Here is a 24,314-nt window from a genome sequence, read left to right on the forward strand (position 1 = left end):
GCTTTTAACCACATTTAATACCGACCACACACATTTTTCCTGCAATACCTCTGATCATAAATATGAGGTTTCATGAAAAGCAAAAAAAAAGTTTATTTCAAAACATAAACATAAGCACATGAACTATGCTAATTGAAAAACATGTGAAATGTGAAACAAAATAATTTGTAAGATAACAAACATGCAACATAAATAAATCTTATATAGAAATTTTCTGTAACTTCAAGAAGCAGAGTTCTTCTTGAGAAGCCAATATTTATCCAGCTAGTCAAGAAATCTGCCATCTCTTATGGAACAAGAGTCATCTTCACAAGAGCCCACTACTAGAATCTATCGTCAGCCACATAGTCTACATTCTCAAACCCAATCTCCTCAAGAAACAACTTAATACTATCCTCCCATTTACCAAGTGCTCCCATCCCTTCAGATTTCCAGACTAAAATTTTGTATGCAATTATCATATCTCTTACACATGTTACATGCCACACTCATCTATCCTCCTTAGCTTTTCTGACCTGATATCCTGCAAAGAGTGCAAATTATGAAGCTGTTCATTACGCAATTTTTTGTAGTTTCCTGTCCCTTCCTCTGTCTCAGAAATGTTCTTACAACTGTTCAGAATGTTTCACTATGTAGTAACCTTGACCTTGTATTCGAATTAAGTAAAAGCCCAACCTTAAAATCACAGCATTTCTGTGAAGCTGCCATCTACCAGATATGCAACTACCTGCACTAAAAGAGACTTAATACCCCAAATTATGACAAATTCAAAACAATTCTGAAATTTGCATGTCATGAAAAACACACATTTAGACTAAAAAGAAAGTAACAAAACTAAGAAACTACCTATATCAATATGGTGCCACGTGCTAAGTACTGAAAATGTAATATAATCACAATATACCTCAAGAATATGCCAGGCTACTTTCAGAGTAAACACAATGTATAGAGAAAAACAAACATCAAACATGTTTACATGCTTTGAAACAACATGGCTTCTTTTATTTCTTTTAACATTTAGAATTTGTCTTCACTTCAAAATTTGGTTAAAGGAATAAGAAGCATCAGAATCAAAGAACAACAATTTTAATCTGTAGAATTTAATTCTAGGCTAAAGAGATTTGTGGTTCAGCAAATTGTTGTATCTTCACATTCAGTTCTTCTTCACTATTCTCAGCAGCACAGAATTATTTACAGAATTTCCTTAACAACATGTAAAACATGCTTTTATCACAAATATTCATTTTTCTCTTAACAAAGTTACTGAGAAATAGTTGTTAGTATTGCCCAGTTCATGTTATCAGAACATTCAAAAATAATATTTGATACGATTTATGCAAACTCACATCAAGACTGTTTACAGATGGAATTCGAACGTGTGAGACTTTTTCTGTTTGAGAAACGACTGCGTTAACTGGATACCAAGTTGCAGTCGCCAAGCTGTGGTAAGCATCCATTCCAGCTTTAGGAGATAACAGGTCTACTGCAGCCTAATTAAAACACAGACAATAATATAACTTACGGTGAGCAAACACAACTTAAGTGTTGATCTTTATTATAACATTTCAAGTGTCAATTTAATATTATCTGCAATGGACTACAGTTTGCCTCTGAAAGTGAATATAACAAAACTCCACTGTCATGGAATCATATAAAAGCTCAAAAAAGAAGTTCTGGAAGAATGCATGGTACTTATTACATTCCTCCATGCATTGCATTGTCCACAGTGAAGCTAGCAAGAACTACAAAATAGTAATTACATCATTAAAGTTTTGCTACTGCAAATTCCAATTATATTAAATTTGTTAATTACAACCTCAAAGTCTGTACCTTCATTTTCATTACGCTCCAAATCCTACTCCAAACAGATCAATACAGGACACTGAAGCGGCCCATCCACGTGCGAGTCTGGCTTGGCGAGCTTTACTCGTGAGCCGGGTTCCGATATATTTCACCACACATGCGTAGCAGACTCGGCTCGTGACACCCCACCCACAAACGAGTTTGGCCCAAAGGAACCCGAGCCGAGCCGGACTCGCAAGCCAGACTCATACGTGGATGGGCCGCTAAAGGTACCAACAAGCAATAAATGCACCCTAACTGAAATGAGCAAGCAAGGTTCCATTAACATAATGATGGGTGCGTGTTGCTGCTGCTTATGCAGAAATTGTAACAGTAAATGGCAGACCTTTCACAAAAGACAGTGCTTAGGAAACTTTTGTACCTCATCATTATTCATGAAAAGATGGCCAAATTTTCAGTGCATCACAAATTCACGCAAGTGCGAAAGCAATCACTACTTCAAGAAAATACCTCAGGATTTGCAGACACAGTGTGTATCAAAAACGACATTACAAACTAGACATGAATGCCCTTCTTGGGTATCAACACATTATAACAGAGGTAACACTGTCAAGGTTTCAGAAATCTTTGTGGCACAAGCTAGAGCAGTACAATCTTGATGAAGAAGATATTTGTGAAACTACCAACGTGGAAGTAGAAGAAATATATGCAGAAAATAATTACCAAGAAATATCTACAAATGGGAGTCAAATCCATCACACATAACTGGTGAATCACAATTCATTTAATGATATATCAACATTTGTAAGGCAATTAAAAAGTGAGAACCTCTTCTATTATGGCAATACTAAAAAAACTGAAGTAACAGAAACTCACAAAAGGTATTATAACAAGGTGGCATTCCAAGTACAACATCCTGAAACTTAGAGAATCTGTACCAATTATTATTTAATCCACAAGTGCATATCCCATCAAATGAATGGAAAAAAATTGACAGTGGAACCACGGTTCCAGGGAATCTGACGTAAATACGTAAACGCACAGCGTGAAGTGTGATGCACCTTTATTTGTATAAATAAATGTTTGTAGAACCTAAACCATTTGTGATATGTAAAATCTGAAAACAGACATGGAAAGCTCAAGAGGTAATACATATTTCATACGCAATATTTCCAGATCCATCTCTTACGGTTTTCGAGAGGCGGCCGCTTAACATGATGAACAATAATAATAATAAACAGGAATCCCTTACCTCAAACTTTGTTCAATTGTAAGAGACCACGATGTCCACTCGCAATGACCAATTTAATCAAAACTAAAATGGAGAGAGTGGAGGGCAGTATCACAGATTTCTTAATAATTCTTATATAAGATAAGTAATTTTGATAATCTGAAACGTTTTTAACAGCAGAAAATTGTCTACTCTACGACGCACTTCTTCTACAAGCGATTCACAGCTCAGCTCTTTCCGCAATAATGAAAGCGGATTGTTGACGGCAGTAATGTAACACAACAATGCCGAGTAATCACATGACGTAACAATTAGTTTCTTAGGTAATGGAGTAGCGCATTGTTATGCAAGCAGGAGTTCATACAAAAGCTGACTATTGTCGGTCCATATTTACACATTGTTGGTATGGATCTTACACATTTTCCTGAAGCTGTTTTTTCCGAATGACCCTTCCGTATAGATGTATTTACGTCAAAAAATTTCAGAAAGTTAAAATGCTCAGAGTCATATCACAATTGCTAACAAATGTTTGCAATAACAGAAATTAATTAACTTCTGTGACCTATTTGGAATATGGATTAAATGCAGCACTACATCAAAAAAGTCATGACATTCTTTGCTGAAACTCTACGTCTCAACATGACAGGAAGAGGAAAAATGGTTTTAGAAATTCATTCTTTATATCAGCTACATACTCTGATCTAAAGAACAATAAGCTCCATGATGATATTAAAAAAGCTTTTGCCAATAAAAGAGCCAACTGATATTACCAAAAAAGGAAGGTGTAACACTGGGAGACAGAGCGAGCATCTTAAGGATGAATGAGAAAAATGATAATTTTTATAAATTACTACAGTGAAACCTCTATCCATCGTTCCCGGAACTATCGTTTTCCCGGATGCATCGTCCGTTTTGTTCGGTCCCGGATACATCCCATATAAAATAATGTTACATTTTCCCGCTTCTATCGTTCCTCGAACTATCGTTTTATCGCATCGATCGTTCAAAAATCTTAGTCCCGGCCCACAATTTTCCCGCAATGATCGTTTCTGAGAAATTAAAATGCTGGGTTTTGAGATAAATTAATACCGAAAGACGCAGAATGTTTTTGGAATACACAGTAGCGGTAACCTGTTATGTCGCCCAACCAGCACAGATCCTTTTGGAATGAGGGGACAGTGGTGCAGGGGTGATAGTTGGAGTGAATGGCGGTGCTCATTGTCAGAAATTTTACGATTTTAATTAGGGTGCACTCATATTTCGTTCCAGCGATGCCAAATGGCATGTGCACTGTGAATTTCTTCACAAATGCTTTTATTACAAGTACAAAGGAAAGGCGAAAGTGCTGCTGTGGATGTGGAAATAACGCAGCTGTGGCTCGAGAGACTGCCAACACTGCTGGAGGGATATGAGCCGCGGGACATTTATAATGCGGATGAGACCGGACTTTTCTACAACGCCCTCCCGGATAGGACTCTGGCATTGAAAGGTGAATCTTGCCACGGGGGAATACGTGCAAAACACCGAATTACTGTTCTTCTGTGTGTTAACAGTGACGGTAGTGACAAACGGGTTCCGATTGTAGTTGGAAAATCACGAAAACCGCGTTGTTTCAAAAACATGAAAAAACTTCCGGTGAAATATCACGCCAACAAAAAGGCTTGGATGACAACAGACATCTTTACGGCGTTTTTAAGTTCTCTAGATGCCTCCATGGGCGCACAAGGCAGAAAGATTTTGCTGTTTGTTGATAATTGTGCCGCTCATCCGAAGGACACGACATTTCTACGAAATGTGAAAGTCGTGCAGTATCCAGCAAATTGCACGAGCGTCTTGCAACCGCTTGATTTGGGCATCATAAAATCTTTCAAGCAGTTGTATAGAAAGCGCCTTGTGCAAACAGCTGTATGTGCAATGGATGCTGGGAAGGATGTCAACATGAAAATTGACGTGCTACAAGCAATTCATTTCACAGTGGCAGCTTGGCGGCATGTCTCCCAACCAACTGTTCTGAATTGTTTTCACAAAGGTGGCTACGGGTGTGAACTTCGCGCAGAAGCAGACTCTAACGTCAGTGTGGATGAGCATGATGGCTTTCACGAAGACTGGAATAGATTTGGCGCCGTGAAAGACGTGGTTAAATTTGGTGACTACGCGGCAGTAGACAGCGAGCTTGCTACATGCGGAGTCGACACGATTGATCGAGTTGTGTGACGATCGCGAAAGGGGTGGGAGCGGTGAGGAAGACGACGAATGCGAGCCCGAAGCTGTGCCGAGTTTTGCCGAAGCACACGCTGCATTGGCAAAAGTGAAGTCGTTCTTTTATGCCCATAATATTAGCGAACGTGACGAGGAAAACATTTTGAACATGGAAAGTACTCTGTTTGGTCTAAAACGTAAAGTTTCGACAAACCAGTTGTCCATTAAAGACTTTTTTGGTAAAAAGAAGTAACTTTGAAAGAGAAACATTGTTTTTTTTAAAATTTTTAATGCTTTCCAGCATCTATCGTTTTCCCGCATCTATCGTTTTTATTTCCCACCCCCGCCGAAAACGATGCATCGAGGTTTCACTGTAATACCAAAGATAATGTCCCTCAAATTTAACACACAACCCAGAAAATTTTGGTGGCAGTAATACTCATTCTGTGTTAACAGAAACAACATTTTGGAAATACTGGGGGACCAAAAAGGAGACTTTCCCTGAAGCGTATATATTTTCCATAAACACTTGCTCTTCCAGCACCTGCTACATAAGACAGTGAAGAGATAGTTCTCACATACAGGATTCATTCTGCCCCACTGAGATTTATTTTGAAAGAGACAATCTAATTGTGAGACGTTGTGAAATATAAGCCCCTCTCTCAAAATATATTATGTAACCTATCAATTTCCAACAGTAGGTTTTTATAAAAATGTAACACACAAATTTCAATTGTCAACATTTAAAATTCTCAAACCCAAATTACTCCTTAAGGGGAAAACAGAAGTGCTAATACAAAACCAATTTACAAATTTACAAGTCACAGGTTGGAAGTACCTGTGCAGTAAATTTATTTCATGCTGTAGATGTCCAATAATAACCTGTGAATTTGTATTCTAATTATTTCCCTATTAAATTTATATCAAGATATTTAAGATTAGTCTGTATCATATACCATATTTTGTGAACCATTTCAAAGTAATTATCAATCTCACAGCTCAAAACTCCACTAAACTTGAATATGAGATTACACACCAAACTAAACCTTTATTTAAAATGGTCCAAGGCCCTGATAAAAAACCACTTTTAGTCTTTCAATATTGTTCTGACACACCATTCAGAAGATGACAAAGCAGAACCGTACAAAGAAACTGCTCAGGAATTCAAACCAATAACATATCTACCACATTTTAATTTTCTGTGAACCCATAACTTTTATGTGCATGTTTTTGATGTTTAGACATGAAAGTTCAAGTTCCGTTACCATACCTTCACTTCAGGATGCGCACCGAGACGTGAAAACCAATGCTGTACTTGTGAATGTTCTGACAATAGTTCCTTCTGTTGTTTGGTTCCTGTTGCCAATGGTAACAGAATACTCCAAACAGCTACATCTGCTGCAGTTACTCCTTGCTTCAGAAGCAAAAAGAAAAAGAAAAGAAAAAGTTACCATATGTACATAACAGAAAAACTGAGACAGGAATAAAAACAGTAAAATTTACATGAAGCAGATCTGTTTTCAATACAGAAAATCCCAGGTTCTAATGCATCCACATAAACTGCCAGGTTTCAGCCCTAAAGATGGAGACAATATATTTCTGTGAAACGCTGGTGTCTATAGGTAGCTCGAGTAGTGGTGGCACCTAAATGTGCGATGTGTAAGCTGAAAGAGGGGAGTTCAGTAGTAGTGGGGGTCGCCCAGCCTCAGCTGTGGTGACGCACTGATCTAAACACAGCTAGAGCTACAAACCAATTGAAACTGACACCCCTCTGCTCCAGATGGGTCCATCTCACATGACCAAATTCAGTCCTTTGCGGTCCTTTCTCGCATGACCTACACCTGTAAGCCAACATGGTGTCACAACCTAGAAACAACACTGGCATCTTCACTACAATCTCTCATACTACAAAGTCAGAAAAATGTGTTCCACGAGTTATTATATAAAAAGGTTTAACAAGTTTACCACAGTGAGGACCTATAAAAACACTTAAAGATCTTAACACTAAAGCTTTAGAGGTGGAAAACAACAAAAAGAGAAACATGACAAAGAAAAAACCACCACTGTAGTCCATGAGAAGTGTTCCTTCTGTTCCAATTTTTACCTACCACATTTTTCTTAAAAACAGAACAATTACCAAATGTTAAAGAGGTAAGAAGAGTCTGTAAAATGTACGAACACTTAAAAACTTCTTTCACTGAGCTACAAGAAAATAGATGAGACTAGAACAGCAATTACTGTGGTCTCAAGACGAGGAGGAGCCACAAAATACTACAAATGTTGAGATAAATTATGGATTTCAAAACTGCTATAGAAAGTAATGCATGATGTAAAAGTAACTTTAAATATCAACTTAGAAGAGGAATGCAGATTACTGGAAGAAATGTTACAAGACAGAAATCAAGATACTGAAATCAAAGAAAGAGGGAACAGCAAAAGTTTGTTGACTTAGAAAGTAGGCATTCCTCGGCACAAAGTAAAATCGCCAGAGAAAGAATGCATACAACCTACCCCAGTAAGGAACTCCTTTCCAGAGAGAGCCAAGTTCAAGGTAGTTAAAAGCTCCTTCAGGTGGCTGATGACTCCTGTGTCTGGTTTGGACGTAGCACTCAGGTAAAACGCAAGCACAGGCTATTAACAAAAAAGTGTCCATGTGCTTCAACTCTCACAAACAACTCAAGTCATTCTAAGCCAACAAAAATCTTTAATAAAACCAGAAACAGAAGAATTTACTACTAGACTCGTGATAATCCATTCAATAACTGGCACGTGCTCTTTGAACAATGGGGAAATAAACATGTTATTCTGTACTTATAATCTCTGAAACCACCCAATGGATCTCAATTAAACTTGATATATGAGGGGAAGGGATTAATCTACAAGTTATCGAGCAAATTTAATTTAGTACCAATTAGTCGAACAGAACTCCAAACTTATTTGTTTTTCTCAAGAGCAGCTTATCATACAAATTCTTAGCAAAAAGATAAACAGCAAGTCTCAACAAGATCTACAGCTCTTATTTGAAACATTCATTATATTACACTCAATAAATACAATTTATGACAGCACATTGTACGTGTATCTGCAATAAACGAATAAGTTATGCAAGACCACAATGAATGTTTATGAAAAATGATGAAGCACTTGTCACAGGTGGTTCAACACTTACTGGAATTAACTGTAACTGCAACAATTTAAAACTCAACAAAATATTTAACTTTATGTCTAGTAAAAGTCACACTTGAAATCTGGACCTGAATTCCTCAGCTTAATATATATCATGATGTTCTTACCCACTTTTAAAAATATCCATCACTTACTTTGAAAGCTACACACATGAACTCACATGATGATACCATGAGCCCAACTTTCTTTATAAACCAAGGGACAAAAGACAAAAATGGCCAATGTGGAAGCTATATAACCAAATCGGGCAAAATTTATGCAAAAAAGATAATTTGTTTATGTACATGTAAAATATTTAATTGAGATGTGTTTTCCTTCTTTGAATTACCTGTAACTGTGAAGATTCCCATTCTAGCCACTGATCTACTGCTACAGCGGAACTTTGCAGAGGTGGAAACAACAGCCGACTGGCTGAATTTGTGGAGAAGAGAAATTCACCAGTATCCAATTCAAGAACAGGAAGACGACGTGGAGACTGGAAACGTGGGTCTATAAAATTACCAGTAACACACAATGAGGTATTTTTTTATGGAACAGCAACCATGGAACAAGCTTATATATTACTGACCATCCAAATCCTAGATGCCAAGCCCCATTTACTTTGATTCCCAAGACTAGTACACAATATTCCACTAAAGCAGCATTTCTCAACCTATGGTACGCGAGCCAAAGTTGAGTGGTACGCGAATTTAGTAAGAAAATCAAAAGATAATATTAACATAAATAAGTTTTCCCTGAACACATTTGGTTAGTGGTACATTTAATGTATTAAATTATAATCAGTGATACGTCAGCGAAAAAGGTTGAGAACCCCCGCACTAGATGATTTTACAACTGTCATTGCAGTAGTTGGTGTGCACACAGAGTACAGTAATCAGAATAATTTCCTTCAAGGACACAACAAATTCTTACTGGTGTATGGACCAGATGCTGTGACTATCTTCTGAGTGGCAACCAAAAAAAGGATGTTGATATGAATTCTTTCAACAAGAAGATGCCACTGTTCATACAGCAACAGCATCCATGGAAGCTCTAAGATAAATCCTTGGGAACAGAATTATTAGTAGCATGTTCCCATGACCTCAACTCATGTGAATTTTATTTATGGGAAACCATTAAGTACAAAATTTAAAGATCAAACTCTCATCAAATTGAAAAACTGAAGGAAAATACCTGCAAGGACATTTCCTTTACTTCCTTAGATTAAGTAAGATTTGAGGTTTTCACAGCAGTGAGTATGAAGATTTCTGTCTTCTGGGTTGTTGCGCTGTGTAGTATGGTAGATGTTTACCAACGTTTCAGAGGTCATAAGTAATCTCACTACATAAATTACATCAGTACAAAGCATGAAAAGATGAGATGAACCCTTTGAAGCCGAACTTGTATAAATATTATTTAAAAATTCAGTCTGTACATACAAACATATTTTATTACATTCCATGGATCCATAAGATAGTCAGATGACAATAGAATGTGGAAAAAGTCATAATAATAATACAATACAAAGGAAATACAATACTTCTTCATTAGTAAGATCAGGTGGTTCAAAAAAATAATTGCTGCTTGCATTGAGAACCATACGAAACCCATAAATAAACTTTGTGAACATGTGCAGAGTTACCCATCATTAACGCTGGTGGTGCATGTTACCACTTGGCTTTAAAGGGTAAATACGGTAAAAATGGAAAGTCCTGACATGTTTTCTGCCTTTTAATAACAATGACTGAAGGAGGCCACAGCAAAAGCAGCATCTGAAGAGAAAAAGCTCACCAAAATATTGCAAAGCTCCTAGTACTCCAGATTGGAGACTGGTAACACTTCCACATAAAACGTTCGTTCATTACAAACTTCAAAATTGTGCTGTATTGTACAGATATATATTTGGTCATAATCAAGTATATCAAGAATTACAACTTGGTATTAAGACATTTCTAAAATTGTCCAGAAGTCACCTTTTTGTTTATGTTATATTCTGAAATTTAAGAGACAACAGCTTCATTTCCAAAACATTTTGAGGCAAATTTGCAACAATTTTTCTACAATCATATCCTATTTAAATTCTTGGGCCGCTAAATTGAAATAAAAGTAAATATATGGAAATGGCCACTGGTAACAGAATCGCCTATTACAAATTGCCTTCTCTTAACAATATCAATTTCGTCCACCGTTTAGATTACCGAATACTAGTTTCATTCAAGGTAGAAACTACCGTATGGATGGCTTAACCTAAACTTACCGTCCACGTTAGTGATTTCGGGCCTCAGATCTTTCTGAGCAAAATTAGCCGAAATTAACACTTTCAGTGATAATGGATTATTTTCGTTTGTATACAGTTTCATTTTTAAATACAGTTAGCAGTTAGATACACTCAATACAATAAATAATAGCAACAATCAATACACTTCTACAAACTTCCTCCTACGAACACACGCCACATGGCCTTGATTGCACGCAAGACCAATCCAGTCAATGTTGTTAACATGAACAACAAATCACTTACATACAAATTAGCATTTTTGTAAGCATAGAAAGTTGACAAAAATGGTGTTTAAATGAATCGTTGTTATAAATGCTAATGTATGTATTTAAACCTTAGTTTGTATTCAATAAATAAAAACGACTTCCAACGTTATACAACAGTCATATTGGCGAACCTGAAACACAAAAATTGCATCAGTCCCAATATCACAAAAATGGAAGTGACACAGTATCAGGCAGGTTATCAAAGTTGCCAGGGAATCTACCCGTTTCTATCAGCTGAGCTGCACAAGCACAGCGGGAGTGACACAATTTCACGCGGGTTATCAAAGATGCCAGGGAATCTACCCATTCTATCAGCTGAGTTGCACAAGCACAGTGGGCTGTTGGGAAGCGCAAAAGAAAGATGCTGTGTACATGACAGCATAGGAAAGAGCTTCCTGGCAGACGAACTGACCTTGTTTCATGGAGCAATTGGCAGCGTGTAACCCATTGTTTTTCAACTGGGGGTCCGCGAGGTGTATTGCTGTACGTGTCATACCTTCCACTTTGGAGTAAAAACACGTGACCAAAAATACTTGTCCTTTTAATCAGTATGTTAACCAAAATATATATGAGATGATTTTGAGGAGGGTCCGCGGTACCAGAAAGGTTGAGAAACACTGGTGTAAACAACTGATTGCACGGGATAATACAAGAATTTGTTCCTATTTTGTGAATTAAGATTTTTCTGTCTGTAGGTTTTATGCTTTCTAAATTCGCTTAGTTCAATAACAATGTTACCACCCTTACAAAGGAGTACTGCAGAGACAAGTAGCACAACTTTAGAAGGATTATGAGAAAACGGACGAAGCTGCTCTCATGTCCCATCCCTATGAGATGTGCAATAGTAATGCCCCAACTTACTTTTTTGATCAGCCCCACATTGCTGCTAGTCATATCAGTTCTTAACGAGCTATTTTAAATACGTCAATTCAAAGGTGTTGCTCCTAGATTAAACTTGGATGTAGGCAAGTGGAAGTGTATCCAAAATGTTCAATTGTGGCACTAACCTAGAAGAGACCAACAAGTACCAGGTACAATATCTTGCATGCTGGACACGAAATGGATTTGTCTCTGGCGTGAGTTTAGTTTACAACAATCTAGGAATAAGTAACGCCATTTGTCTGATTCTTGGTACAAAACCGAACTTTTAATTTGGAAAACTGTCCGATCTTCTGTGACTCCGTGACAGATATTTCCACTGAGAAAGTCCTCACATGGACCTGAAGGTAAAGGATAACGATAAAGAAAGGTGAGTTCGTTCATAAATGTTTTATTGTCTTTTATGAACTATAAATTTGTGTATAATATGTAATGAGCAGATTTAAGTAGTCACGAAACTCTTTTTGTCAGTTTACATTTTCTTTCTTTTTTCTCAAAATTATTAATTCTTGGCCCAAATTTACTTTGCTGTCTTGTGTTCTCAGATGCCAAATTTTTCGCGGTTTAAATTTTTCTATAGTTTTGAAAAAGTCATGCTCCGCTACTGGTACTTTATTTAAATGGATCATCTCAGTGAATAAGTTTTCTATCAGTTTAATTTCGATTATGCTTGCTGTCAAAATTCCTTATGTCGAATGAGCCTTTTATGTGTCATTGAATATTTTTTGAATCGTGTTTCGTACTATACTTAAATTACATTTGATTTTAATGTGAAGCAATCATTATGTTTGGCCAGTTGATTCCCAAACCACTTTCTTTCAACAGGTTTCCGTGTAAACACAATACTGTTTGAAATAGGTTCAACCATAGATAATTTGGGTGTAAATTGAACGCAAAATATCTCCGAGTCACAGATGATAGAAAAGGCATGGTGGAGTAAGGCCCGTTCCCTTTTGTGTTATAGCTTGGCGTTGTACTCTATCTCCCGACACGATGGGTAGTAGACGTGTATTGTGTGAACATCAACGAACGCAGGAGACTGATGGTAGCTTATCTATTAAAGTTTTATATTATTATTATTAATAATGTTCTGTAGTGTATAATTCATTGTAATTGTGTATGGGAAACTTTTACATTTTTTGGCGGGAAGAGGAATCGAAGCGAACATAGGCAATACGTAGCAGGAATGGTTTAAGTAGTATACCGTTGTGTTCTTCAGTTAGTTGTTTACGTAATTTGTGTTTAGTGTGTACTATTATTGTAAAGTATGGAAGTGGTATTGAATGACGCAGGACATGATTCACGTGTAGCGGAAACTTTCGCTAGGTATTTTGAGAAAGAAGATTACCTCGACGTAATCTTTGTGTGCAAAGGTGGAAGACAAATTAGGGCACATAAACTTATATTGTCATCTGTTAGCCCTTTCCTGAAACAAATATTTTCAGAGTGGAAAGGTAACGAGGATATGGTAACAATTTTTGTTCCTGATGTAGATCATAATATCCTTAAACTTTTACTTGATTTTATATATGAAGGAACAACGAGGCTATCACAAACAGAACTTGATGGGTTTAAAACTGTGAAAAGAATGTTGAAAATCAGATTATGTGGTGCAGTTGTACAACAGTATCAAGTTCAACAATTGCCTCGGAGTCAACCACCACCCTTACTTGAACTGCGTAATAAAATTCATTCTGGAACCCAAATGAAGCCAGTCTCACAGAATATAGAGCAGAGGCAGGAAACTGAAACTGCAGCAATTGGTAATGGCAGTTCTGTTCCAAAAATCAACACCATACAGCCTTCCAATCCAGTGGATGAACCTCTGACACCGGTTAGAAGGTCAAGAAATCGGGATGATCCTCTGAATCTACCTGATTATCATTTTGAGCCTACAACATCTAGAAGTGAGTAATCAGTAGTTTAAATCAGATTTGCTTTATTGCTTTCTGCTGCTTTACAATTAATATTTGATGCATTTATATGCAGTTTTCAGATAATTCCTTTAAGAAATTGAAGTATTATAGATAGTAATATTTGTTGTAATGCATGTCTTTATTTTTTAATTTTTATGATGGAAAATCAATAGGAATGATGTGCTGATTGTATTGATTATTATTTTAGGATCAACATTTCAGACAGACAGAGCTAACATTAATGATAATGGAGGTATTGTTTCATCTGAAGGTGAACGACACAGTGAGTATTAACTGGAGCCAGACGTTAATTCAAGAAGATTCTGAAGATGGCTGTTTCTGGGTTGTTGGTAGATGTCTACCAGAACATACAGTGCTACAATCCAGAAGGCAGCCATCTTCAGACTCACTGCCATGAAAACCTCAAATCCTATTAAGAAGATACAGTTGCATATTAAAAGTATGTTTTTCTGATTATATTGTTTCTGATTTTGACAATATGCAACATATGATGAGTATGTGTATACATAGTTCCTTGTCATATGTGGTGTCTAAAAGATTCATGTGGATCCATGCAAAGTGCATCCTTATGATTATATTTGAAATATTGCACTGCAGACCTTCCAAATATCCATACCTGACTGGCTTGAAAATGAATCCATTTTGCTTGCTACTTTTCCATACATGTGAGTGGGTATGAATAAAAGGAGGGATTTAGTACAGTGGAGAATAAATTTTATTTTGCTAGCCATCTGTTTTGACTGATAGAAGAACACCCGATATCATGTACAGGTTCACTTCTTGTATCAAAGAATGGGCACAAGATATTGAACATCACATTAATGTAACAATGAAAGTACAGGCTTTTATCAGTGTTGACAGAATTTTAGCATAGATTTGAGGTTCTCACATTGATGAAAATATTGATGTTGGTTTTATGAGTTGTAACATAGTGTGGACTTTAGGCAGGAACCAGTATTTCAGACAAGCATGTTACCTCCATCTCCAGAGTTGAAGTGACCAAAAAATGGAGGCATTATGTTCTGCGAGTCGTTGGTATCTATGTACAAGTCCACACAGCATCGCTATCCAAAAGCACAACTTTGGCCTGTCAGCTTACATTTGCCTTATTTAGTATATTTGTCAATATGTACATAAACATAATTATACATGCACACAAAAAATAATTATAAACTTATTAGGAACATGATAAAAGCGTAGTCATGTCTTACCTCAGGAATATTACATTAGACTTTGCTACAGGTAGATCTGGTTGGCTGACATGTGGGCAGTCAGATACAATGAACGGTTCTGGGCACTGTCAGAGATGATCGTATCACAGTAGAGAATTTCATTGCCCTGGAAGCGATAATATGAGCAGTCTAAACACCACACAGCACCAGTCACAGAAATTTTCACAATTTATATTTAACATGTAAGAAGTTGTTACAATATAGATGGCTATTAATTTATGGGCCTCAGTGGTACAAAACAATGTTTCGATGTATGGTCAGTCATTCTCAGTTGTGGTTTTAACCAAGAGACTCCAGTGTGGAAAACTCTAAATATTGATGGAAAATGACAATGACACTTACTCAGAGGATGGAGGAAAGGACATGCTGTAAAAACCACAACTGAGAGTTACTGTGCCATACATTATTCTTATTCATTTCGAACAAGATTAAAATTAGTTGCAGTAACAATTGCAAACATGTGACTCTTGACTGTGGCTCAAGAACTGGCTAACAGAAATTTTGTTTTGACTGCCCACACATGGCTTTTTACATTTTACATTTTGTCAGCGAATTTATTAATTTTCAGGATATCCTGACACTGCTTCAAGTTCTAGCCCAATGAGTCAACAAGAAACAGGGACTGTCAACAATGATCAAGGTGCACATAGCATTATTTTGAAACAACAGAGTGGATCTAGTGTTCGTAAAAGACCTTGTACTCGGACAGCTTCTGATGCTGAACATTTTGTTCATGTATCCAGTGTTGTGAATTTAGAACAGACAAAGGACAAACATATTGGAAACAAGAGTAAAGGAGTGGGTCTTACTGGCCACAGTGCAAATACTATAATTGACACTGAAACTACCGAGTTTCGAAAAACTAAATCTAGGAAAACAAAACTATGATAATGATCCCAATCTACTGTAGCTGATAAGCCTGTGTAAAAAAGATGAACCTCTAATAACCAAAGTAACACACTGTGGTGTTCGGGCAAAGTTAAGCATTCCTATTGACTCCCCCGTCTAGTGCAGAGGTCAAGAATGAGGAGCTATACCTCTTCTCCCCCCCAAGTGGCCTACATGGTGTGTAGCAGGACTGCTTTACTTTATTCTGTATTGCTCCTGGTTTCCCATTTCATTCAGGGTGGGCCTGGAAGTTTTAAGATTGTCGGGGTTTTAAAAAATCACTACATGTAGTACAATTGAGGTAGGAATACCAATCTTGTTTTATTGTATTATAAATGCTCAATATGTGTGCCTTCTGTCAATCTGCAGACATCTACACGATAGTCCATTTCTTCCCATACGCCCCAGCGTGTCAGCAGTGATTTTTAGAATGGCGGCTCTGATACGTATCTTCAGATCCAGGATAGTCACAGTTAGAGGGAAGACAAATACTTGATCCTTCCCAAATTTCGTGTGGAGGTGCCGTTGGACAATGGTAACGGACCGACTTTGATGATATTTGAGAGTACAAAAAGCCTTCTTCTTACCGATAGACGCCATATTGCAAAATCTGGCACCTGGCGGCCAATCGCGTAACTACTGGATGGCGGGCGGTACAGAACAAAACTTTGAGAGTTTCTCTATCCACCAGTGTAATGATAATAGTCATATGTTTAATGCATTGCCCCACAAAATTCACAAAACCCCGACAATCTTTTTGAATGTCATGAAGGGCATTTTATTGTAGTGGGCTTGTGGAATTGCATGTGTTGGCTGCAGTGGTTACCTGGGCATGCCGGTTACATTGCAAATAATGTTCGGTGTTCAGCGAGTGTGGCTGTAGCTTTGTCTGACTGTTCTTTCCTCCATTTTGTGGATGGTGTGGTTTCCAGTGGATTAATATTGAATTTTATTTTTCTCTGATTATATATAAATTCTATTTCCCTTAATATTTGGTTTTGTGTCTTACCTCATGGCTCCAGCTGTCAGTTGGGTCTACAATCTGTGTAAGGATGGCCTGGTGAAGCTGTGTTTGCTCTTTGAGAGTCTTGGTTTCAGAGGCACTACACCTGATAACAGCATTATTGTCATGACTCTCACTTGGGGGCCCATTTGGGGTCTATGAAGATGTATTTTAAGATCTGCAAGGCCTGGTATGAAAAAGGAAGTGAGTAATTATGTCCATCAATGCCTGAAATTAATGCTTCTCATACTGAACTAATCATCCAAATTAAGAAGATTCTGAACAAAATAATTCTGTTGATTTGAACCAATTGTAGTTGGCATTAACAGCTTCTGTAAGTGTGAGATGTTTTAATTATGCATAAATCAGCGATCATCAGGCTTGATAGTGTTTTTACTGTTACTATAACATTTCAGGATCATTACTTTTTCATCGGTACTAATAATAATGCAAACATATTTGCATCAATTTTTCTCAGGAACTTATCCAATAAAATTTTCATTTCTTATATTCATTACAGTAGGGCCCCGCTTTTCGGCGATCCGCTAATACGGCGCTTTTCAATTGCGTGCATATGCCCCACGCGCTCAACAGCTGAGTCAAATAAGTGCGTCCGGCACCATTTTCATGTCGCTGATTCAGTCTGTTTACAGCTGCTACTGATATTCATTTTACTTTCATATCATTTTCTTAGGCCTAGCGCTACTGTGCACTTACTATAACCTGCCGTATATGTGGTGCCCTACTGTATGCATATAATAGCTGTTAAGAAAAATGTGAACTACTGTCATCACCAGTAGAATGTAATAAACTGATTTCTTTGATCATGTTTCATTATTCTACTCACTGTTCCTCTCATGAAGAATGGAATATCTTTCTCTATACTGTGGAAGTACTGGGTTGTTTATAAAACCTACTTTGCTCGAGTCAGAGTATTATGATGTTTATATTCTGGAACAGTGAAGGTTTGTTGCCATTTTACTACTGGCATTACATACAGTCACTTCATGTTTTGCATGACCCAAAGAAAATATGAGAAGTGACACCATATCAAGTCTTGTCAAGTTTGAGTCACTATTTGATGGTGGGATCTTGTAATCTTGGAAAATGTACTTATTCAGCATACACTCTCAAATCAATCAGTCACTTGTGGAAGCAGATGAGTCCACAAAGCTCTCCTCAAGAAAACTAAAAACATCTAGAAAAGACACTTTCTTTTACACTTGATTTCTTTTTTCAAAAGAATGACTGGCAAGTGTATAATCTTTTGACAGGCACAGTTGATTAAAATCTTGCACATCCAGAGTTACATGCTGAAGTTATTTTTGGCCTCATGTTGTTTAATATTATGCACATCATATTGAAGGAACACTATGATTCATATGGTTGTGTCTTTTCTCACTGTGGTTTTCAGTGGTTTCTTTATGGCCAAAATCTAAACCAAAATAACGAGTTCAGGACTCGTCATAACTCCATTCTCCCAAAAAACAAACTTGTGTGGTTCTACAAAGACCAATTCAATTACCCCCTCAGTAATATATTAAAATTTCAGATATTTTAAAACAATATACAGGCAACACATACAGAAAAATACAAGGAGAAAACAAATAATATTCTTTTAATTATTTTCTGAAACAAAATCACTATATAATGTAAATTAAAGTGCAATCTAAATATAATGTGTCAAACAGGTTAAACATTCCTGTTGTGGGAAAATTGTACCCGAAAATGTGGCACAAGTTGGGAATACCCTACTGATGTACCTTCACCCTTATGTTAAGAAAGTGCAACAGATGATCAACATCGCTGTAGACCTGTTAACGTATGAATGGTCAGGAGCATGTTTGTCCAAACCACATGCATTATATTCCTAATGGGCATATACCACATTACAAGCAGTAACATTTTTCATCTTTACTAGATACGACTTCCTAATTAACTTTTAAGTTCTGGGTGAGCAATTACAGTTAGCTTTGTTATTTAATGCCATGTATCAACTGCTAAGATACAATGAACAGATGTACAGAAGATAAGTAATATTTCAGAACAGCGTAAGAAGTTGAGAACAATATTTCTACATCTGCAGTTTTACTATCATAGATTACTGCAAAATAATACTTTGTAAATATAAATTTAGAAAACTTTTAAGCTCAAATGGATACAGAATTAAAAAAATTTCAGGATACATGAATATACCCACAATCACAGCCAATTTAACCACCACTATGCAAGTCATCTAGGATAGCACAAATTTGGGGGGCAGGCAAAAAACCAATAAAATTCAAAAGTATGGTTCACCACAAGATGTACTGAACTTTGTATGCAACCATAAGCTGACATAGTGTCCTCTGTACATTTATTGCCATCAGCATTCTCTTGACCCTCCATTTTCTGTCGCCGGTGATGAGTAAAGCCCTTCGAAGTTAAAGCTGATCAAACCAACATTCGTTCCTCAGTATTGCAAAAAAACAAAAACATGAAACTGCACAAAATACTGACCTAGAGGAACTTATTTCTCCATTTGCTAAAGTGAAAGAGCAGAAAATAAAATTTTAAATTTAATGTGTATTTCTTGTAATACATATTTTGTGTGAAGTGTAGAACAACATTAATGTAACTTCAGTATCATATTATGTAAACTAAATCTGAAACTATAAATGCAGAATTTTTATTCATAATAATGCACAATATTTATTTTTGGAAGTTAATGGGGGGGGGGGGGTTTAAGGCTGAAGGTTTGTCTAGGATACCTAATACTCTTGCACCAGCACCACCTGCTGTGGTGTAATGAACCATATTATACTGAGCTAAATTCTGAAAGTTTGTGACGATGGTGCGTTGTTGAAGTAAACTGTTTTCTGGACATTATCCATCATCCAAGATTAAATAAAATTGTGGTTTTATTGATTTTATTTAATTTAATCTTGGACAATGGATAATGTCCAGAAAACAGTTTGCTTCAATATATTATATTGAGATTGCACTCTTATGAATATTTCAGGACTACAGACTGAATTTATAGACATACAAAACAACTCTTTTACTGAAAAAATAAGAACCAATAACATATAAACATTCAGTAAAATAACTTAATTATCCATGATGAAAGATGTTTGCAATTGTTGCTATTTTAGGTGTTATATATGGCTTATTTCTGGAACATTAATTATTTCTAATGAATTTGCAATCTAAACACAGTTGCTCAACCTATGAACATTTCTAAGTAGAACTGTATGATGCAAAAGTGTGTTAAGCTGAGATAATGATAAACATACTTATGTTACTTCTCTTAATTTGAATACTGGGTCAGGCAATTTATTGTGTGATCCACAAAGCACTATGAAGTTTATGCTACTTTCATGTGATGATATTGTGACAAAGTTAAACATAAACAATTCTGGAATGTTTTACCACAAACTACAAGGTTAAAATTATACTCATTTATATATGGCTGGGCTATGCTGGAATGATGCATTTATTGAAAATATTTATCATCACACATATTCTACTACAGTATCCTTGTATAAGGGATTGTACCACTTATTAATTTAATACTTGCAATTACTATTAAATGTTTCAGTATTAACCACAAGATTTTTACTATACAGAAGAAAAAGTCAGTATATGAAAATCTTGATATAAGATTTTACATGAATCATAACAGTTTATAGTATACAATGATTTGTGTAATACTTAGTCCAGCAGAGCAAATCTTATTTTCATAGAACAAGAAAATTAACTCCTCTTACAAAATTGTATTTCTATCACTGTCCTGAAGTCAAAGAGAAAGATTTACAAGTGCTTTTTGCCCTTTACTGAATTATATGTGCATGAATGAGGTAATGTGTAGTGTTTATTTGCTGCAAACTTCAGTCACTGCATAACTATATTATACATACATTTTTAGAGTTGCCAACAGTTCAATCTTTAAACTGCCACTACAACTGTACAGTATCTAGATAGATACAGCAACATAAAGCCAATCTGCATCCCTTGATGTGTGTCTGAACAACAGCCATATAAATATACTATCTCACAATGCTCACAATACTGTATTTGTGGTTAGTATCAGCAACCCTAAAAATTACCATCACACACATTACATGAAACTGTATCCTTAGCATTGAGAAAAGTCAAGTGATGCCTTTACCACAAACAATAATTATTACAAACAACTAACATACTAAGGTGCATTGTTGTACAAGTTGCTCCATTCACTGCCATTACCAAAACTTTCCTTTCCGTTTCTTGTATCGAATCTGAAGTTCAAAATCTAATCTGAAAATAATGAAATGTGTTAAGTCACACTAAAATCTCAAAGATTCAGTACTGCTGACACCAAAGTCCATCACTATACCAGCTATTCAAAACTGGTAGTAGTTATGCATTATTTACATGATGTTCATAAAATGAACGCAAACAGAGTTGGTCATGTCTGTCTGTCAGTCTCCTGTCTGCAAGATTCAATTCAAGAACTGCTGGATTTGGATGAAATTTGGTATGAATGTTATGCCACTGGAGACTAACCTAAAATCATATTTTTAAATTTTCTACACTTGGTAATACCAACATGGTGGGTGAACAAACTTGTGAGATGGATCAACATTAGCGCCACTTGCAACAGGGCCATGTAGTAATGTATGAATTTTCAGAAAATACAAAACTCTGGTAAAATAGTTCTTTGTATAATGTAAAACAACGTGGAAGATGGATGAAAGAAAAAGAAATTTGACTTGACCAAGATTTGATCCTATGACCCTATACATACAAGTCCAGTATGCTACCAGAGCTAAAGTACCATGTGACATCATTATTGATTCATGGTACATAAAGAAGACCATGTGACATATCACATGAAACTAAAGTAGTCTAAGTAAGATAGTACAGTGACATAATCATTTATTAATAATTCAGAATTTGCAAAAAACCTTTCCAGTCTTGTTACTTTATATATTCTTAAACTTTAATGTTTTGGAAAGTAGCTGAGATGACAGTTTTTAACTCTCTGCATGTGTGTGTATAAAACAACTCAAGAATGGATACACTGACTTTTATGAAATCTGATATTGGAGAAATTTGCAAAAATTTGTCAAGCCATTTCAGTTTCTATTTGGATAGGACAACTTTAATGACCAATTTACATAAAAGCATGAAAACAGAAATACAACAGTATGTAACACAGCAAACAATTTTACTGTTGGTATCCCAGTAACCAATTCTGTAGTGTACACAATTAGAATTTCCTCACTTTTCCTAAATTATTAGATCTCCTTTTCAGCTGTTGATACAAGTGCCACTGTTGTAAGATTGTTGTAATAAAACGAAATCTGTAAAGAAAAATCTATTTCTTGGAACTCTCTACTTTCATCTCAGAGATCAGATTTTGGAAGATACTAGCAGGTATTAAGTTATGATGTGAGGGTCAAAGGTCAAATTATGGAGCACACACCAGAAGTATAAAGCTATGCATATATTTCCTAACATGTTATTTAAAATTGTTGTTTGTAGAAACATATGTCCTGAAGCATTTTCATTCATGTTACATATAATATGATTTTACAGCAGACATACTAATTTCATTAAATTGGTTTTACATTTGAATTATATATTTTTCTATTTACATTAAGGAAGTGTTAAACATTTATTTATATGGGGGAATTAAAAATCTCTGCACCCCCATAAGATTGTGCTGATATTAAGTAGGGTCTTCCAAAAGTAAGGCTGATTTAATGGGCACAAGCCACGAGGCTTGCTGATTAATAAATATTAAACAAATATAAATTAATAAAAGGAAGTAACAAACAAGTCTATATGACATTACTATCAAAAGATCAACATAAAAAATTGTTAGAGGCATTTACTGTAAACAATATTTCTCCCTACAAAATTCCATGTTTTGCACAAATATTTTTTCAATTGATTCAGAACAGAGACATAGTTAACAGCCTTCAGGTTCCATAAAAGGCAAGGAAGTTTTTGATGAGCTGAGTATACTGCTAGCTTCTAAAGGATTCTACCCCACAAATATTTCTGTTCATTTAAAATAGTGGGTGCCTGGAATCTCAAAGTAAGACACTAGATTCTCAGTTAGAGGGTTCTGCATACTTTTCTTCTCACAGACTGAAACCTTCACCTATAATTAACTAACTCCATGGAGCAGACTCCATCTTCAGAAGCTAATAGTATGTTCAGTCAGTAAAGAAATTCCCTGCCTTTTATAAAACCCAAATGTTCATAAGAGCCAGTCACCAGTGCTTATCCTGAGTCAGATGACTCTAATCCACACCCTCCAAAACCTATGTTCTTAAGATCCAGCTTAATATTATTTTCCCATCCACATTTAGATCTTCTGAGTGGTCTATTCCCTCAGGCTTTCCAACTAAAAGTTTTTGGCATTTCTCATCTTTGAGCCCATATAATTCTCCTTCATTTCATCGTGCTTATAATAACTGGTTAAAGAGTATAAATTATGGAACTTCTCATTATACAATTTTCTCTAGCCTACTGTCACTTAATCCCTCTTCAGTCTAAATATTCTCCTAGCAACCCATCCCCAAACACTCTCAATGTATTAATCTCTTAACTTCAAAGGCCAGGTTGCACAACCATACAAAACAATAGGTAAAATTACACTTTTTATATTTTTAGACAAGCAATAATAAAATATCTGATCCACATGGTAGTAGGCATTCCCCACATTTAGTCTGTTATTAATTTCTTCATAAATGCAATTCTGATTTGTTACTGTTATTCCAAAACATCTGAACTTTGCCAATTTTCAAAGGACTTTATTATCCACCTTTATACAATGATTTTGTTTTGAAATCTGCTGATATGACATGAACACATACTCAGTTTTCTTCAAATTTATTTCTGGAACTTTCTTACCAGTATCTAATAGAGATTTTAACACTCCCTCACCTCAGAAATGGATTATAGACTTGCCCAGGGTTGGCAGAGGCCAGAAAATGTCATCACAGACCATCCCTAGGACATTAAAAGTCAAACACCAATGGCCAATCAACAATAAGAAATGCACAATCATTTTCAAAAAATTAAATGAGGGACTGAACAATGAAAGATTCTAACAAATTTTAAGATTTTACCCCAAGCCATATATTATTTCTATTAGTATTAGTCTGTTCAGAAAGTTTTACCTTCCTCAACATACACATTAGCAATACCAACAGATGACACGAACTGAAATAGTTTCCTAGTAATCATAGGCACTCTGGTACAGTAAAACATGTAGGCTAACCACATTTGTACTTTGGCCACCTGAATGAAGTGACCATATTTTAAGCATACATGTCCAACTTGTATCGTGGCTATCTTGGCTCTCACATTATGATTCCATTCATGATAAACTGTTCAAATGAATAGTTGCCAGATTACATGAGCTATACTTGCAGTACAGTGGAAAAGGGCAACAA

General features: G+C 36.0%; 3 protein-coding genes across 7 annotated transcripts in view; 1 reads left to right on the top strand and 2 right to left on the bottom strand.

The window, feature by feature from the left end:
• Positions 1-12,136, bottom strand: part of MetRS (methionyl-tRNA synthetase 1) — a 28,843-nt gene extending 16,707 nt beyond the window's left edge. Inside the window, exons 1-6 of one of the 3 annotated variants that reach the window (XM_087351364.1) lie at positions 11,164-11,346; positions 10,656-11,073; positions 8,748-8,908; positions 7,745-7,864; positions 6,504-6,647; positions 1,347-1,490 (exon numbers count right to left, since the gene is read on the bottom strand). In XM_087351364.1, coding sequence (XP_087207490.1) covers positions 1,347-1,490; positions 6,504-6,647; positions 7,745-7,864; positions 8,748-8,908; positions 10,656-10,758 — 672 coding nt within the window. In that variant the 5' untranslated portion in view covers positions 10,759-11,073; positions 11,164-11,346. Of the gene's footprint in view, positions 1-1,346; positions 1,491-3,055; positions 3,225-6,503; positions 6,648-7,744; positions 7,865-8,747; positions 8,909-10,655; positions 11,074-11,163; positions 11,347-11,949 lie in introns of those variants that run through there. The other 2 variants (XM_087351365.1, XM_087351366.1) reach the window with 2 other exon arrangements.
• Positions 12,137-12,728: 592 nt separating this feature from the next.
• LOC110834160 (uncharacterized) lies at positions 12,729-17,705 on the top strand. The gene is made up of 3 exons (XM_022073039.2): positions 12,729-13,728; positions 13,946-14,020; positions 15,559-17,705. The coding sequence occupies exons 1-3, from the start codon at positions 13,089-13,091 to the stop codon at positions 15,876-15,878; spliced, it is 1,035 nt and encodes a 344-aa protein (XP_021928731.1). The 5' UTR covers positions 12,729-13,088; the 3' UTR covers positions 15,879-17,705.
• Positions 17,706-18,397: 692 nt separating this feature from the next.
• Positions 18,398-24,314, bottom strand: part of LOC110834157 (uncharacterized) — a 29,672-nt gene continuing 23,755 nt past the window's right edge. For 2 of the 3 annotated variants that reach the window (XM_022073029.2, XM_022073028.2), the window contains one exon: positions 18,398-21,159. Coding sequence is in view for 1 of the 3 variants with exons in the window: in XM_022073028.2 (XP_021928720.2) it covers positions 21,105-21,159 (55 nt within the window). In the remaining 2 variants the exon portion in view is untranslated. Of the gene's footprint in view, positions 21,160-21,954; positions 23,869-24,314 lie in introns of those variants that run through there. The other variant, XM_087351367.1, reaches the window with a different exon arrangement.

Source organism: Zootermopsis nevadensis, unplaced genomic scaffold (assembly GCF_977971745.1).
Source record: "Zootermopsis nevadensis isolate Lab colony 2312 unplaced genomic scaffold, Znev_1.0 Znev_ptg000019l, whole genome shotgun sequence".
In the NCBI taxonomy this organism is placed as follows: domain Eukaryota; kingdom Metazoa; phylum Arthropoda; class Insecta; order Blattodea; family Termopsidae; genus Zootermopsis; species Zootermopsis nevadensis.

What these genes read in the sequence shown, in the direction of transcription:
- LOC110834160 (XM_022073039.2), top strand. Translation starts at nt 13,089, where the DNA reads ATGGAAGTGGTATTGAATGACGCAGGACATGATTCACGTGTAGCGGAA. An exon ending in TGAGCCTACAACATCTAGAA is followed by an intron (nt 13,729 to 13,945) that starts GTGAGTAATCAG and finishes TTATTATTTTAG; the next exon opens with GATCAACATTTCAGACAGAC. An exon ending in ATCTGAAGGTGAACGACACA is followed by an intron (nt 14,021 to 15,558) that starts GTGAGTATTAAC and finishes ATTAATTTTCAG; the next exon opens with GATATCCTGACACTGCTTCA.